Source organism: Vigna unguiculata, chromosome 4 (assembly GCF_037176805.1).
Source record: "Vigna unguiculata cultivar grain cowpea cultivar isolate G323 ecotype 2 chromosome 4, ASM3717680v1, whole genome shotgun sequence".
Classification (NCBI taxonomy): Eukaryota; Viridiplantae; Streptophyta; class Magnoliopsida; order Fabales; family Fabaceae; genus Vigna; species Vigna unguiculata.
The window spans coordinates 5,570,210-5,585,942 of record NC_140795.1 but is presented as its reverse complement, the minus strand read 5'-3'; the positions used below and the strand labels follow the sequence as shown (position 1 = coordinate 5,585,942).

General features: G+C 30.4%; 2 protein-coding genes across 3 annotated transcripts; one reads left to right on the top strand and one right to left on the bottom strand.

Annotated features, from left to right (window-relative positions):
• The first annotated feature begins 2,537 nt into the window (after window positions 1-2,537).
• LOC114182310 (RNA-binding KH domain-containing protein RCF3) lies at window positions 2,538-7,745 on the top strand. Of its 2 annotated transcripts, none has more exons than XM_028069158.2 (8): window positions 2,538-2,692; window positions 3,123-3,766; window positions 3,976-4,407; window positions 4,802-5,059; window positions 5,158-5,424; window positions 5,542-5,606; window positions 7,193-7,260; window positions 7,438-7,745. In XM_028069158.2, exons 2-7 carry the CDS (start codon window positions 3,191-3,193, stop codon window positions 7,239-7,241), a joined length of 1,647 nt encoding a protein of 548 aa, XP_027924959.1. In that variant the 5' UTR covers window positions 2,538-2,692; window positions 3,123-3,190; the 3' UTR covers window positions 7,242-7,260; window positions 7,438-7,745. The 2 variants fall into 2 exon arrangements, with proteins under 2 accessions (XP_027924959.1, XP_027924960.1); XM_028069159.2 differs by lacking the exon at window positions 2,538-2,692 and adding an exon at window positions 2,709-2,954.
• A 5,378-nt stretch (window positions 7,746-13,123) lies between these two features.
• LOC114182559 (uncharacterized) lies at window positions 13,124-13,587 on the bottom strand. Its single transcript, XM_028069447.2, has one exon. The coding sequence runs from the start codon at window positions 13,432-13,434 to the stop codon at window positions 13,273-13,275; it is 162 nt and encodes a 53-aa protein (XP_027925248.1). The 5' UTR covers window positions 13,435-13,587; the 3' UTR covers window positions 13,124-13,272.
• Between the last annotated feature and the right edge of the window lie 2,146 nt (window positions 13,588-15,733).

Here is a 15,733-nt window from a genome sequence, read left to right as displayed (position 1 = left end):
TAAGAATCAGATAGTTCTTTATGAAGAAACTATTTGAGAAATGATTTAATTTTATTTGGTGAAAATGATTAATCTCACTCGCGATCGGTCGAATAAACATCAAAAGATAAACAAAAAAAAAGATTAATTATCTTTTCCCTACAAAAAATAGTATATACAAAACAATACCAAATATTATTTATTAGATAATAGGTGAATAGTTTAAATTAAGATATGAGAACTAGAAAGAAAGAAAAAATGAAAACTAATATTTTAAAACCTACCTGTCATAATTATTATGAACCTTATCACGTCAAGCATTAATGGTATAGGTCTTGGTGTATTGAGAAGAAAAAGAAAAAAAAACCTATAATGGAACTTTTTTAAGAACCCACATTGTTAGCAACCTTCCTCTCCCGGACGCGTTAAAGTGGAAAACATGGATGATGAAATAGTATTATCAATTATGATTGGAAAAAGAGAGAAGTATCTAGAATGTCCCTCATCCCCTCTAGCTTAAAGTGTTTATATAGATAATACTATTATTTTGTTCAACGAAATCCCAATTTTTGTTAATTTTATCAATTTAGTTATTTTCGCTGGCGTCGTCTAAATAGTTAATGTACAATGTACAACGTGGTCCATTACTGTGACGTGGCACTCCACCTCCTTCATCTCTTCATCACACGCTCACCTTCACACATCATCTTTCTCACCTCCATCATCGAATCATTCATCATCTCCTCCATTATCTTCTTCCTTTCCACCCTCCATGTAGACTTTCTCTCTCTCTCTCTCTCTCTCTCTCTCTTATTTTTTTTCTCAATCACACAACCACTTCCATCCTTTCAAACACCTTCCACACAACCATTCATCATCTCCTCCATTTTTTCTCCACTTTTGATCAATGTACCAAGAACACTCTAATGTGAAATTGTGTGATTTAAAGATGAAAAGAGAAGCATAGACACACCTAAAACCCTAAGGGTGTGTTCTTTTGAAGGAGTGGATTTAAGAGGGAGTGAGTTGATGAATTTGAGTGAATTTGTGTGGATTTGAGTAGATGAATTTTAGTTGTTTTTTTTAAGAGATTTGAAGATAAAGTGAGTGGATTTGAGAGTGAAGTGTGTGAAAGTTGGTGAGTGAATAGATTTATATGATAGATAAAATTAATATATTATTATATTTATTATTTATTATTATCATTATTATTATTTATTATAATAATAAATTATTATTATCGGTATTTATTTAATAATTATTATATATTATTAATTAGATAATATAATTATTATTTATTTATTATAGAACAATAATTATATGTATAAAAGTTAAACTTAAATCCACAAATCCTCCAAATCTCCACTCTTTGCAGAGATTATTATCTTCCAAATTCACACCTCCATATCATGTCAAATCTTTCAAAAAGAACAATGTTAATCCCACAAATCTTCTTAAAAAATTCATCCATGCGCACACATCGTATCAAGCGAACAGGTCGTAAACGATGGGCACACTTTTAGAGGGGGCACACCTTCCATTTACACTAGGGACACACCTTCCACTTCCTCTTCCAATCACTTACAATCAGGGGCACATCTTCCACTTCCTCTTTCGATCACTTACAATCAAGGGCACACCTTCCACTCCCAATCATTGTGATTGAATAGAATGTTGAGATTGTGTGTGATTTAGAGAACCACAATTTAGTGTTAATGTTGCTTACTCCCAAGGAGATTTTGTGCATTTCTTGTGCTTTTGTGCATTCCTCCATTTTCCTAATTTCTTCTTTTCTGACTTAAATGTATAATTCCATAATTGTTAAAGCTCGGACGAAAAACAAAATTAAAATCTTTGTATGAAAAATGTGGAGGTGAATGGGATTTCGATGATGAAGGTGATAATGGGTCATGTTGTACACTGTACCATTAGCTATTTAGACAATGTTAACGAAAAAGACTAAATTGAACAAAATTAACACTAGAATCTGATTAAGAAAAACTAAAAATACATTATAAAAACTCAACAAAAACAATGACCAAAATTGTATTTAAGTATAATAATAATAAATATTATTATAATAATCTAGAAAGGTTACCGTTCTTTTTATGTACATTTTGTTTCTTGTAAAATTTAGTCTTTAAATAATTATCTTTTAAATTAAAATATTCATTTTATTAATTTTATTTAAATTTAACTGTTTTTAATTTATTATTTAAATTAATTATCTATAATAAAAATTGTCTAAAATAAATAAAAATACCTATAATAAAATTATAAAAAAATCATATTTAATTTTATAATTTTAACAATAATAATCATTTTATTTTATTATCATAAAAAATAACATGTATACATGTATTTTTAATAATAATAATAAAATAAATGAATAGCTGTGTATTCGTTAGTTATATATTTTTTATTCACCTTAAAGTTAAATTTTTATGAAAATTAAGAATTGTGAACATAGTGATAGTTCCGTGTGTTCGCTAATAATGAAAATAAGAGGACATTTTCTGAAAAATATAAACAACAAAATACATTAGTAAAAATATGACTTTTTTAAAACATTAATGGAAAAACTAAATTAATAGATGATATGAGTTAAATGACGATTAACCCAACCCTAACGCAATTGAAATTAAGGATAGATTCCTTGTCTCCTCAAGCGACGACTTTTCTGCTGCGTTCATCCCAATTCCAATTCCACCTTGTAAGCATCGCATCACTTCTTCTCTTCCCAGATCTCACAATCTTTTCCTTTTTTTTTTAATCTTATTCGATAAAACTTTTCTCTTTTATTTTTCAATTGTATTTTTATTCCCAATTCCAATTACCCTTTGGTTTGGGTATTTACTTTAAGTAATAATAATAATGGGTGATTCTTGCTGAAAGTTCAATCAAGTCGATATTTTAGCCTGATTTCTATATGTAGTTCATACTCATACGATGGATCTGAATTTTCTGTTGCATATGTGAGTTTATGTTAGCATACCCTGCAAAAGTAGTTGGTCATTTTCTCAATTCAATCATCAAAATAGATTCTTTGACCATCCTATTAAATGTATTACCTGTGTTTTATTCTATTGAATATTTCAATATTTTAGATTGTAGTTTGAAATCTGGGTTTGTGACCTTTGCAGAATATCTAGCCCCTTCTGAAAGCTGTTTGTCTGTTTGATTTGGAAGTTGGTATAGATAATTTGCTGTAATGGGTGGCCAAAGGAGTGGTTATGGTAAGCGTCCCCACTCTCAATCTGACTATGATAATGGGCCGAATAAAAGGAGGAATCACGGTGAGGATAGAGAGCAGTTTGTGATTGATTCGGAAGATACAGTTTTTCGATATGTATGCCCGGGTAGAAAGATTGGCAGTGTTATTGGTAGAGGAGGTGAGATTGTTAAGCAACTTAGGATGGAGACCAAGGCCAAGATTAGGATTGGGGAGACTGTGCCGGGTTGTGAAGAGCGAGTTGTTACTATTTATAGCCCCAGTGATGAGACTAATTCTTTTGAGGGTGGTGGGAATTACGTGTCTCCGGCTCAGGATGCTCTGTTTAAGGTGCATGACAGAGTAGTTGCTGAGGACTTGCATGGTGATCAGGATGATGATGGAGGTCACCAAGTGACTGCTAAGCTGCTGGTGCCATCTGATCAGATAGGTTGTGTTATTGGGAAAGGGGGGCAGATAGTTCAGAACATTCGTAGTGAGACTGGGGCCCAGATTCGGATACTCAAGGATGACCATTTACCTTTGTGCGCCTTGAGCTCTGATGAGCTTGTGCAGGTGAACTGGATGAGAATTTTTTAGCATTAAATTCAATGGTTTTGTTTTTTCAGTTTATTTATTTATTAATGCAATTGATGATTAGGGTGTTAAATGAATTGCTATTTGACTGACTTGTTTTTGTTTATATTGTTTAGATACTGTTGGAATCTGGTTGAAAACTAATATTTGTTTATAATTTATTTTCTATTGGCTTTTTGAAACTCAAGATTACTGGGGATGCCACTGTTGTGAAAAGGGCTCTGCATCAAATAGCATCTCGACTTCATGATAACCCTTCACGATCTCAGCATCTTCTTACTTCTGCTGTTCCTGGTATATATCCTGCTGGTAGTTCACTCATTGGTCCAACTCCAGGAGCTCCAATTGTGGGGATAGCTCCCCTTGTTGGTGCTTATGGGGGATATAAAGGTGACACTGGTGACTGGCCATCGCGTTCCATGTACTCAGCTCCAAGGGATGAGGGGTCTTCAAAGGAGTTTTCAGTTCGATTGGTTTGCCCAACCGGAAACATTGGAGGTGTTATAGGAAAAGGTGGTATGATAATAAATCAAATTAGACAGGATTCTGGGGCAACAATCAAAGTTGATAGTTCACCAACAGAAGGAGAGGAATGCTTGATCACCATTTTGACAAAAGAGGTAAAATTTTGGTCACCTAATGGGTCTTTATTTCCATCTCTCGTGTTTACAATCCGAGTTTATAAAACTCCCATGATTTGTATTTTGTGGTATATGGTGATATTTTCTAAATTGTGCTACTGCGAATGGCATGTCTGAAAAAAATGTTGCGTGAAATAATACAAAACGCTTTTTTCCAAAGTCATCAAACTTGTTGTTTTTACTTTAACGCATTGAAAAGCCCAATTTTCCCATTACAACTGAAACCCTAATATGCTTAGTAACCATTTCAATTATTGAGGAGACATGATCTCCCAGTGGCCTACATTTTTCACTTGCGCTACGAATGTACTTTTCGTGGTATGATTTTTTTCTTCTGTGCATTTTGTGATGTTTATAACTTGTGCTAACGCAGTTCTTTGAAGAGACTTTCTCCCCAACAATAGAAGCAGCTGTGCGATTGCAACCTCGATGCAGTGAGAAGGTTGAAAGAGATTCAGGAATTATCTCTTTCACAACCCGTCTTCTTGTATCAACCTCACGAATTGGTTGCCTTATTGGTAAAGGGGGATCTATCATAACTGAGATGAGGAGACTCACAAAAGCAAATATTCGCATTATCTCGAAGGAGAATCTTCCTAAGATTGCATCTGAAGATGATGAAATGGTGCAGGTAAGGGTACTTTCATTCTTTGGTCTAGTAATGTTGTCTCTGATAGAGTCCTAACATTCTGTTCTACTACATTGGCTCCCCAAACCCATCCTGATTAGATTTCAGGAGATCTTGATGTTGCCAAGGAGGCTCTGGTGCATGTACTTACACGGTTGAGAGCAAATATTTTTGATAGGGAGGGTGCTCTCTCTGCATTCCTTCCAGTTATGCCATATCTGCCTGTTTCAGCAGATGGATCTGATGGCCTAAACTATGATGGTAGAGATGGTAAAAGACATGGGCGTGGACATTCTTATTCAAGTGGGTATGGTGGCTCAAGTGATTTAACAGGTGGTGACATTTATGGAAGCTATGGCGGTTCACAGGTACTTCTCTCCAGTTGGACTTGAGTTTAGGATCATATTTAAATGGTCATGAGTTCTTTAAGTTTAAAGATGTGTTTTCTTATTCCATGTTCGTAATGTTGTTTCATACATCTGTAGCTTGGAAGTAGCAGTGCTTATGGGGCTTATGGAAGTTATTCTTTGGGACGGTCTGGTACTGCTGGGTAATCAATCTTCCTGATGTCTAATGTCTTGCTCAAGTTTTTTTATCTCTTACTTTTCCCAGTAATTATCATCTTAGATGAATATATAGGTTATCAGTTTTGAAAGTGAACCTAACATAAGGTAACTGCACAGTTGAATATTTGATTTGAGCTCAAATATATTTTAACTAAGGACTGAAAGGTTGGATTTGGATTATACATACACTTTTTGAAACTTGTATCATGGAAGCTTCTAATATCATTTCACTTGTGTAGATTTGATTTATGGATGTTTATTGGCGCATTTATTTTTATAGGAAATTACGTATTAAATTTTATCCCCTATTGTGTTCTGGTGTTTGCTTCCACAACTGTACTTTATTGTTTGATACTTTGGATTTTGTTTCCGCAAAATTCCCAGTGTTCTAGCCTACTACATACACTGATGTCTAGTCCATTGTTATCAGTGAGCGTTATAAAATGGTCGTTATGGTAGTGTCATAATGGTATGGCTTGTCGATTTTTCCAGAAGTTGCTATCCACCATCCGTTATTTTGAAGGATGTGGTGTCTTATGCCATGGCACCCTGCCATGGATGTGATGTGGTTCTTGGTGCCTATGGTAGAATATTGGTTTTTTCCTTTGTTTTTTGTTTTTCAAAAGCATCATTTTGGGTTTGACCCATTTTTAAATAACCCCAATCCTGGACATGGGAGAGAATGAGCCCTCTTTTATGAATGAGAACCTTCTTCACAGAGTGAGAATAGAGCTGTGAAAGAAATAGAGAATGACCCTTCTTTGTGATCAAGTCTCCTTTGAGTCATATATGGCAATGGCTTCAGCAGCCTGAATTACAATGGCGACATAAGCTCTAAGGACCTAAACCTTGAAACCAAGTTTTGTTTCTGTTTTTTCATGTTCCTTCTAATTTTTGTTTTTCTCTCCTTTACTCCCCTTCTCTTTTAGACGTTCTTCATGTAGTTGCTGCTCTCATTTTATTGTTCTCGTTTTTTTTTTCTTTCAAAATTTCAGAACCAATTGTGTTTGTTATTCGTATGTTTGCTCATAGAATATTGTTACCAATTATTTTCCACTTACAGGATAATGTCAAACACTGAAAACTAAAGCAATGCATCCTCAAATTGCCTAATGGAATATTAGTATTTTTATGAGTTGTGTTCAAGAATTGTGATGATAATCATAAGAGTTTTATAAATGTTCTGAAATTAGTTTGTCATTATATAAAATTTGTCCACTATGACTTTGCGTAGTAGGCTGCCAATATGTGATATTTATAGGGCAGATATTTGGCTGATTGCAATAGGCCGTTATCTTCTATTGATAACATGCATTATTATCCAACCCTTGAAGGGTTAATATTATGAGTGGATTTGTAGTCTTCTAAACTGATATTTTTAACTTGAATATCCTCCTGCAAAACATGCTTTGAAATATTTTCTAAAATGCCCCTTAACAGAATAAGTTACCTTACATTCTCAGTTTCTTTATTCTTTCCTTTCCATGTTGTGAAAAAGGCCACTCTTACTGATAATTTGTTATGACTGTTACTGAATTCATCAATTCTAACACTCAGTACCTGTTTCCAGGATGTCAACTCAGAGTGGTGTTTCTCGGAGGAGAAATCATGCTTACTGAACTTAATGAGTCTCTGCAGGTAGAATGCAATTTTCATTACTGGTATACTTTTACCTGGAAACTTCCTATGATTTAGAACTGTCAACTTCCTATAATTTAGTAAATAAGAGATTGATATCTTAACCTGACCAGTGCCCATTTAGAATTCTGATGATATTGTTTTCCCTTTGTTCCCTTTCCTTTACCACCCAAACAGCGAGTTCTGTGAAGCCCGCAGCCTGCCTACTGCCTAAACCAGAAGACCTGATGAACCAGGGTTTGACAAACTTATGGCCCACCCTGACGCTACTACTTAGAGGACCAAACTTATGTGGAGACTATTGAAATTGGCCATGTCCATTTTACCTTAATTCCCAAGCTTGATAACTTGTTCTCCCAAGAACCTATAAAGTTGGCTTGCCTTTCTGTTATTATTGTGGTTTATTTTTATCTTTAAAACTGAGACACCATGTAGCTTTCATCATCCAACAGTTGTATACTATTTACTGTTTTTGGGTTTTATTATCTCATATTTTTACTGTCACATCAAATTTGGTGGAGTTTTGGCGTCATGATTTGCAGGTGCCTCTATTTGCCTATATCAGTGTGAACAGGTAAAGGCATGTTGTCTTCAATGATTCTGAAAGTTCATACAAATGGGTGTTGTGAGTACCTTACATGACTACACTTTTCTGTTTAATGGTATGAAAGCTGTACTTACATCTTATTATATTGTTACCTCAACTACTGAAGCTCATAGTCAAAAATAAGTTGTTTGTGGTAAGATCATTAGAAGACATTGTATGGTATATGGTGATTCAGAAATAGAGGATCTGTTTGATGAATTCTGTTTTGAGGATAAATTGGGAAAGCTTGAAGGCACTTCAACATCAACAACATTGGTAGTGATGGTGGTTGTGACTGTGGTAGTTCAAAGTGAAAATAGAAAATTGATTAGAACGAGTTAAAGGAAACAAACAACTAAAACGTGTTTTCATTTTTCTGCACTAAGTCAGATTGAGAAAAAAAGTTCTTCAAAATTATGGAACCGATTTGTTTAGTTTTTTAAAATATAAAAACTCTTTTAGAAAGCAGTATTCAAACTTATTATCACTTTTGGCACTTTTTTTTTGGATATTTATCAATATAACACATGTTTGGATATTTATCAGTGCTGTACATTTTTTTTAGCCTAATTAGCATTCAACTGCACTGAACCACTTTTATTTTATTTATTTCACTTTTAAATTATATTGGATTACCACTACTCACAAAAGTTGGCATAAGAAAAGAAGATATTTTGTCAGGCCATTAGGTCACCTGCAGAGTGAGAGTCTTCTGAAATCTTGGTGATCCGATGGCTGGTGCAAAGGTGTGCCTTGGGTTACTCTTACAACTCTTTTCATAAGTACTTGTTTAAATTTTGTGAACAATGGCCTAGAGAGAGATGCAGTGATCTGAATTTCTTTTGGAGTTTTGGTGTATTTCACTTTTCCTGGTATTTGGATTTAGATAACATTGTTCTTCAGTACTCTGATGATACCTGGAGAGTGGATAAATTAGATTTTGGTTGCTAAGTGGTAGTTTGTATGTAACAACTTGTATTGTTCAATGGTTTGTAATTTTATATGAAATGCACTTTGGTTTGTTATATGCAACTCATTTCGTAGGTCCAATCAGGAATAGGTTTTTGTTGGCTCCCATCTAATTGATGCAAAAGCATCATGGCCATATTTGCATATATGATTTGTTCTTATTATTGTCTTATTTCTTTGACTTTGAACGTGCTACGAAAGTTGACTGTTCATGTAAATAAATGACTTGTGAGGCTCCATTTGGAATTAACAGGGTTTTATTCGGGGAAGTGTTCTAGTATACTTGCTTCATTAGTGAATCAAGAACAAAATGTATTCCATCCTTTGGTTCCACACTTTTGGGTGGAATTAAGGTATAGTATTTATTCAATTTATCTTCTAATTTATTTTTAGAATTATCTTGACTTAGAATAGAATGCATTCCGATGTGATGTAAATCCAAATACCATGTACCCATTCAACGATTTGGATAATCGTGTTATTGGTGTGCTTCTCTTGAAAAAAAAATTACTGGCTTTATTGAAGATTTATTTTGGTTGGAATATTCGGTTAATCAATTTTATTGAATATTTTTCAACTTGGATTCCAATCATATAAGAACACATAACCTGAGTTTTGACAATTGGGGTTAGAGATTCTCTGTTTGTGAAAAATAGATCCACCTGACACAATGCACATCGATCAGTTCTCAACTTAGTGAATAGTATTTCTTAACGTAGATGCTGTTCATTGAACATAATCTGTTTGATCTCTATCAATACCGTGTCACATAGCTTATAGATAATTATCTGTTAAATATACGACTAGATGGTAAATCTTTAACAGGGATGACATGAGAAGCTACACAAAACTAGAGTGGTGGGATCGGAATACATCTAATAAAGTTTTCATATTCCTTGGTTTGTTCACCATGCAATGTCACGTCCAACAATAAGAATCCTCCAGAAAACGCATTTTTTTCTTCTGATTTCCCCTTGAGTAAAGGACAACAGTGGAACTGTTATAGAGCTTCCCCTTCTGCAGACATGCTAGCATCATTAATGCAATGTCATGCAGCATTAACATTTTCTTTATATTCTCATCAGATCATTTCTCTGCATAAAAGCTCCATTCAAGCCCATTTTTTTGGCTTCTTCACCTCTACCAGTTAGTTAATCATTAACCCCTTATAAGAGTCCATGCTTGTTAGTTTCTTTTGTGAATGTAAAAGCTCTTTTTTCCTCATTCTAGCAGGGAATGTTGTCTTCCACATTTAGGAAAAAACTGTTCTTGCAATTATGGCAGTTCTAGGCTGGCTGCATTTGATTGGTTATACTGAATAACTTGATTTTGTATTTGTACCTTGTTTTATGTAGGAATCATAGATTTCTCAGCCTATCTGAATGATCACTAGCTTCAAATGATTTGTCTAATGTCTTGCATGTGGGAATGAGGTCATGTAATGCATGACTTGCCGGCAAACTTCTTTTGGCATTCTGAGTCAACCTTCTAAAATTTGGTTGCAGTCACAATTTTCTTTCAATCTTTTCATATTGTGATAAATTATAGGAAAGTACCCCTGATATGCAAGATTTTGATCACAATATGTCTACACATTTTGATGTTTTGGCTGAAGTCACAATTTTATTTTGATCTTTGATAAGGTGCTAACCTTTGATGTGAAGATTTTACCTTTGATATGATGGTAAAATCTTCACTGCAAGGTACCTTTGATGTTTTTGGACCACAAGTCCAAAAATCTTTGATGTTGTGGTTCAAGTCATACTCAAGTTTCAAATTGTTTTTCAAACCTTGACAAACTAGTTGTATTGGATACATTTCTACATAAAAAATGATTTCTTTTTTAAATAATTGAAATTAGTTTATTTTTACCATTTTTTAATGCTCACTTTATTTTTTTTTCTTAATTTATCTTTATAAAAGTCTTTATTGAGAATATCATGTTATATTCAAATATTCATTTTGCTTTCAAACACTAAGGCCTTCTTCTCTCATGCTGGACTCTCTTGATGATACATATAATCATGCACATTATTGGACATAATCAATGATGGTGAGATGTAAAAATGCTAGGTTAAAAAATTATATATATATATATATATATATATATATATATATATATATATATATATAAGCTAGGGTTTCATTTGGGGTTGATTTTCACCTTGGTTGCTTTGATTTAACTTAATTGATTTTGCAGGTATCAAGATTGGTGTTCATTGCCTTAAAGTTTAATATCTTATTGTTGCTTCATATCTTAAAATTGAGCTTAGTGTAATATTTTGCAAGCATCCCACCAAAGTAATTATTTATTGTGCCTTTGATTTTCTTTTTTGTTATATTTGTAGTTTTTTGTTTTTGCTAGCCCTTTGAAGAATAATTATTGTTGTATTTTTCACTAGGCATATCGTGACTGATTAATATTCATAGAGAATATTAGCCAATTAAATTTTAAAAAAGAAGTATGAACCTTTCTTCAATAATTGAATGTTCAGAGTCGTTATGTAAGTGACAATATCATAAGGAAATTAATAAGTAAAAAAATAAATAAATTAATCTTTGATCTAGTAAGTTAGAAAGAGTCGTGGCAAATTTTGTACATTTTAAATTTGAGAAACAATAATATTATGACAATGAACCAGATCATTATTATTCACTAGTTAGTAATTACCAAGTAATGTTTACGGTCTCCGTTTGGCTAGTTTAAGGTTATTTGTACAAGTATAAATAATACCACTAAATATTGCACTAATTGAAATAAATACTTTTATAAAAATAATGTTACATTGTTGATCTTAAACTAGCTATTTTAAATGATAAAAGAAGAATTGATTAATCTAACACCATATTATAAGTAAATTAATATTTCATTAGAAGGTCAACATTTTGAATCTTTTTCATAGGACCAAAACTACCGTCATTTTGAAGCATTAATTTGATAAAAATTTATGAATCAAAATAAATATAAGCTAAACTTAAATAGTTAAATAAAATTAAGTAAACTATTAATTAGAACTTGAGTTTTGATACTTTAGGATTATAATGAATTTTAAAAAAATCTTAAAAATGATAAAATATAGTGGAACTAAAAAAAAAAGAAACTTGAAGATCTCATATACGATTATCTTCATTGCAAGAATTATTATATAAAACGAAATCTTAATTTGTATTTTTGTGAATTCCATTGTCTATCGTAACTTTTAAGATAACTAATATTTTATTTAATTATTGTTGTTTGTTAGATAAAAAAAAACTTTTTCTTCTTATTTTTATAATCTAAAATTTTATTTAAATCTTATATAATATTAGTTTATTAAAATAAATACCTCTTATATATAACAAATGTGCTGAGAAAAAAAAATATAACAACCATGTATTAAATTTATGTCCACCTATATAATTCCAAATAACAAAATTATCCTAATAATTTTTTTAATGAGAAAACTAATTTGACTTGGTATTAGTAGCATTATTAGAATGGAAGCATGCTTAAGAAGCATCACTTTCCAGTTATGACCAAACATTCATTTAATGTTTACTATTTCGAACATGGCTGTCCACAGTGACGATCAATGCTATCAAATGGAAAAATGTTTAAACTATCTTTTATTTATTCATAAACCATTAAAAATTATTATTTTCTATTTTTAATTTCTTTACTGTCAGGTCCCAACATTTTTTTATTAATTTTCTCTCTTTTTTTGTAATTTCTCTGGTAATGATTAAAATTAACCGAGTAACCTTGTCATAATACTATATGTACGGTAATTATTTTGAATAAAGTAAACTCTAAATAATCTACGCGATGTTGTTAATTATAAATAGTTATATTTAATAAATTTGTTCACTTTCATCATAGTCAATTTAAAACTTATACCATTGATCTTTTTACATTGGTTGAGTGCTTAATTTTTGTATGACACGAATAATAATTAACCTACAAAAGTAAAATTAAAAGCAATGCTATATTTTCTGAATTATAATGGCTTCTAGAAGTGTTTAACCAGCTGCAAAACTCATAATTTCTAGGAAAAGGCTACATATTTTAAAATATATAAATATTTGCGGCCAATACAAAGAAATACATCAGAAAATACATTATTTTTCCTTCATCCCTTCATAGACTGGGATTTAATTTGGTACGCAGAAAAAAGAACTAGAAAAATATTTTCAAATCAAAGTTTAGTTCCATATTAACAACGGATAGAAGTACTAAGGTTTCATATGACATTTTTTTCATTTGAAATTAAAATTTTATTGATAATCACATAATATTTTTGCTATAGATCTTCATTATACCAAGCTAGATTATCAAAATAGAAGTTTAATTGAAATTAACAATAGAAAAGCAACATTTAAGATACCCTATATATCGATATCATTTTATTTATAATTAGAGAACAATTAAAACAACACTTAATATTCCATGTTTGATCTGAAAGAGAAGAAAAGAAGACTTAGAAAGATATGAGACCTTCTCCTACAAGCAAACCCAACATGAGGACAATTAGGCCAAGTGTGATGCATTGACTTGGTGATATGAAGGTTTGTGAGTAAGCAAATAGGGTTAGGGTTGCACCAATTATTCCAATCAAAACACCCATCATATTCTTCTTCATTCTTTTTTCTTTTTTCTTCTTTCTTCTTTCTTCTTTCTTCACTTTGATCTTCCTCCTTTTGATGATGAAGATCTGAACTTGAAGATACCCTTCTCAAAAAGCTTCAATTTTTAGGGTTCTTGGTGTTTTGCTAGCTTAACTACCACCAATCTAGGGATTTATACTTCTTTCTTGTAAGTCAACTCTTAAATGGTAGTTAGTAAATAAACTATAATTAATCCATTCATCATTGATCCATTGGGAAATATAATATGGCCACTACAAATTCAAATTGTATTAAATAATTTCTAAACGTATTATTATTTTTTACTTACCGGTTTGAAATATTTATTGATTTTTTTATGATTATTCTATTTCAAAGATTTGACTTATTATTTCAAAGTTTTTTACTACAAGTGTTTGATTAAATTGTTTAACAAATATTAGTTATGGATCAAATTAATACATATTTAACATTAACAATATGATAATAAACAATACATTTTTTTTTCTTACGTTTTTCATTAATGTTTTTTTCATACAAATATATTAGTTATACATCATACATATATACAGTAACGGAACTTAGTTTGGACACAGTGGGGCATGCCCCCCATTTTTTTCTTATATTTATATAATTATATATATTTTTTTAAAATTTAATATTTTAATATATATTATTCATTTATATTTATAGATAAAGAATAGTTTTTTTTTCACATTTATTTTTCAATTTTATCTTTTAAATAAAGAAATTATTTTATTAATATTATTTTTAAGTGATTATTTATTTAATTTAATATTATTTATTTGATTATTTTCAAATTTAAGCATTATTAATGAAAATTAATTATAATAAAATAAAAATTATTTTATATTTAATTTTATAATTATAATGATAACAATAATTATAATTTTATTATTTTTTATTATTATAAAAAAAGTAAATACAATGTTTTTATTAGTTTATATAAAAATTTTGGAATTACTCTTTTGGTTCCTATTTTCGTTCAAAAATAATAAATTGGTCCTTGAGTTTTTCTAGTTTCAATTTGGTCTCGATTTTAGAAAAAATATACAATTTTGTCATTTTTTCATTAAATTTTTTGAATCAGACCAATTGTTTTCATCAAGATTGAAGTTGTGAATAAATATGGTTTGTTTTGTTGGTGTAATCGATATAATCTTAGTATAAATTTTGGTGAAAAAGTTTTGTTCTGCTTTAAGAAATCTAACAAAAATATCAAATTACATCAATTTTAAAAAAATCAAAATCAATTTGAGATTAAAAAAATATTAGATGACCAACTTGATATTTTTAAACGACTAATTCTATATTTTTTGACGAAAAAATAAATTAAAATAATAATTCAACCAAAATTTGGACACCCCAACGTACAAGATCCATTATTGAATGGGAGACTTTTGTAATTTTTTTTTAAGAGAAAAAATCTCGTGGTTCCCACTTCGTTTTAAGAAAATACTTTTATTTAATTTTTATTATTTGATGCACTTTTAGTCTCTTCCTCCCTTTCACTTTTTTTCTTTATTGTAAGAATGAAAAAAGTTCCTTTATTTAAAGAACATTACAATGATATATCAATTATAAACATATGTAAAAGGAAAATTTACGTCTCGTTTATTAAAGGAGCATTATTTCAAAACGTAAAGAAAAAAAAATACAAAAGTATGCATAGTACGAAAAAATTAACGTCAGAAAAAAATGTAATTAGGCACTAATTAGTACCATTAGTATATATTTAGGGTATTTTTAATAAACTTCTCCAAAATTACTCACCGAGAAAAATGTTTTTTTATAAATTAATATTAGTTTATACATAAGTTAATTTTTTATATAAGTTAAATTGTGAATAAATTATTTTAACTTATAAAAGCTTCCTTTTATAAAGCTAATGTTTTAACTTAAAAACCATACTTTTTTATAAAAACACATCGAAAAAGGTCTGATTAATGAATATTTATTATCCGACATTTTAACTAATATTTCAATTAAGTATTAATTTCATAAACTAAACTTAACTTATATTTTACTTTAACTATACATTATTTTATTTTATAGTTAAAAGATAAAAATTTTAAAAATTATACAATAAAGGGTATATAAATGAATCTACATATAACCCATTTTTAATTTTTTTTTCTGTTTAAAGTGATCTTGAAAATTCTTCAAATATTTCAGTTTCAGTACTGCATTATTTTACAGTAGGTTGCTTAGAGGAGAAAAAAGAAGATAATGGAGCATCATAAATATTACATTTGACTTTTTGACTTGTAAGTTTCTCACTTTCCACTGATTGCT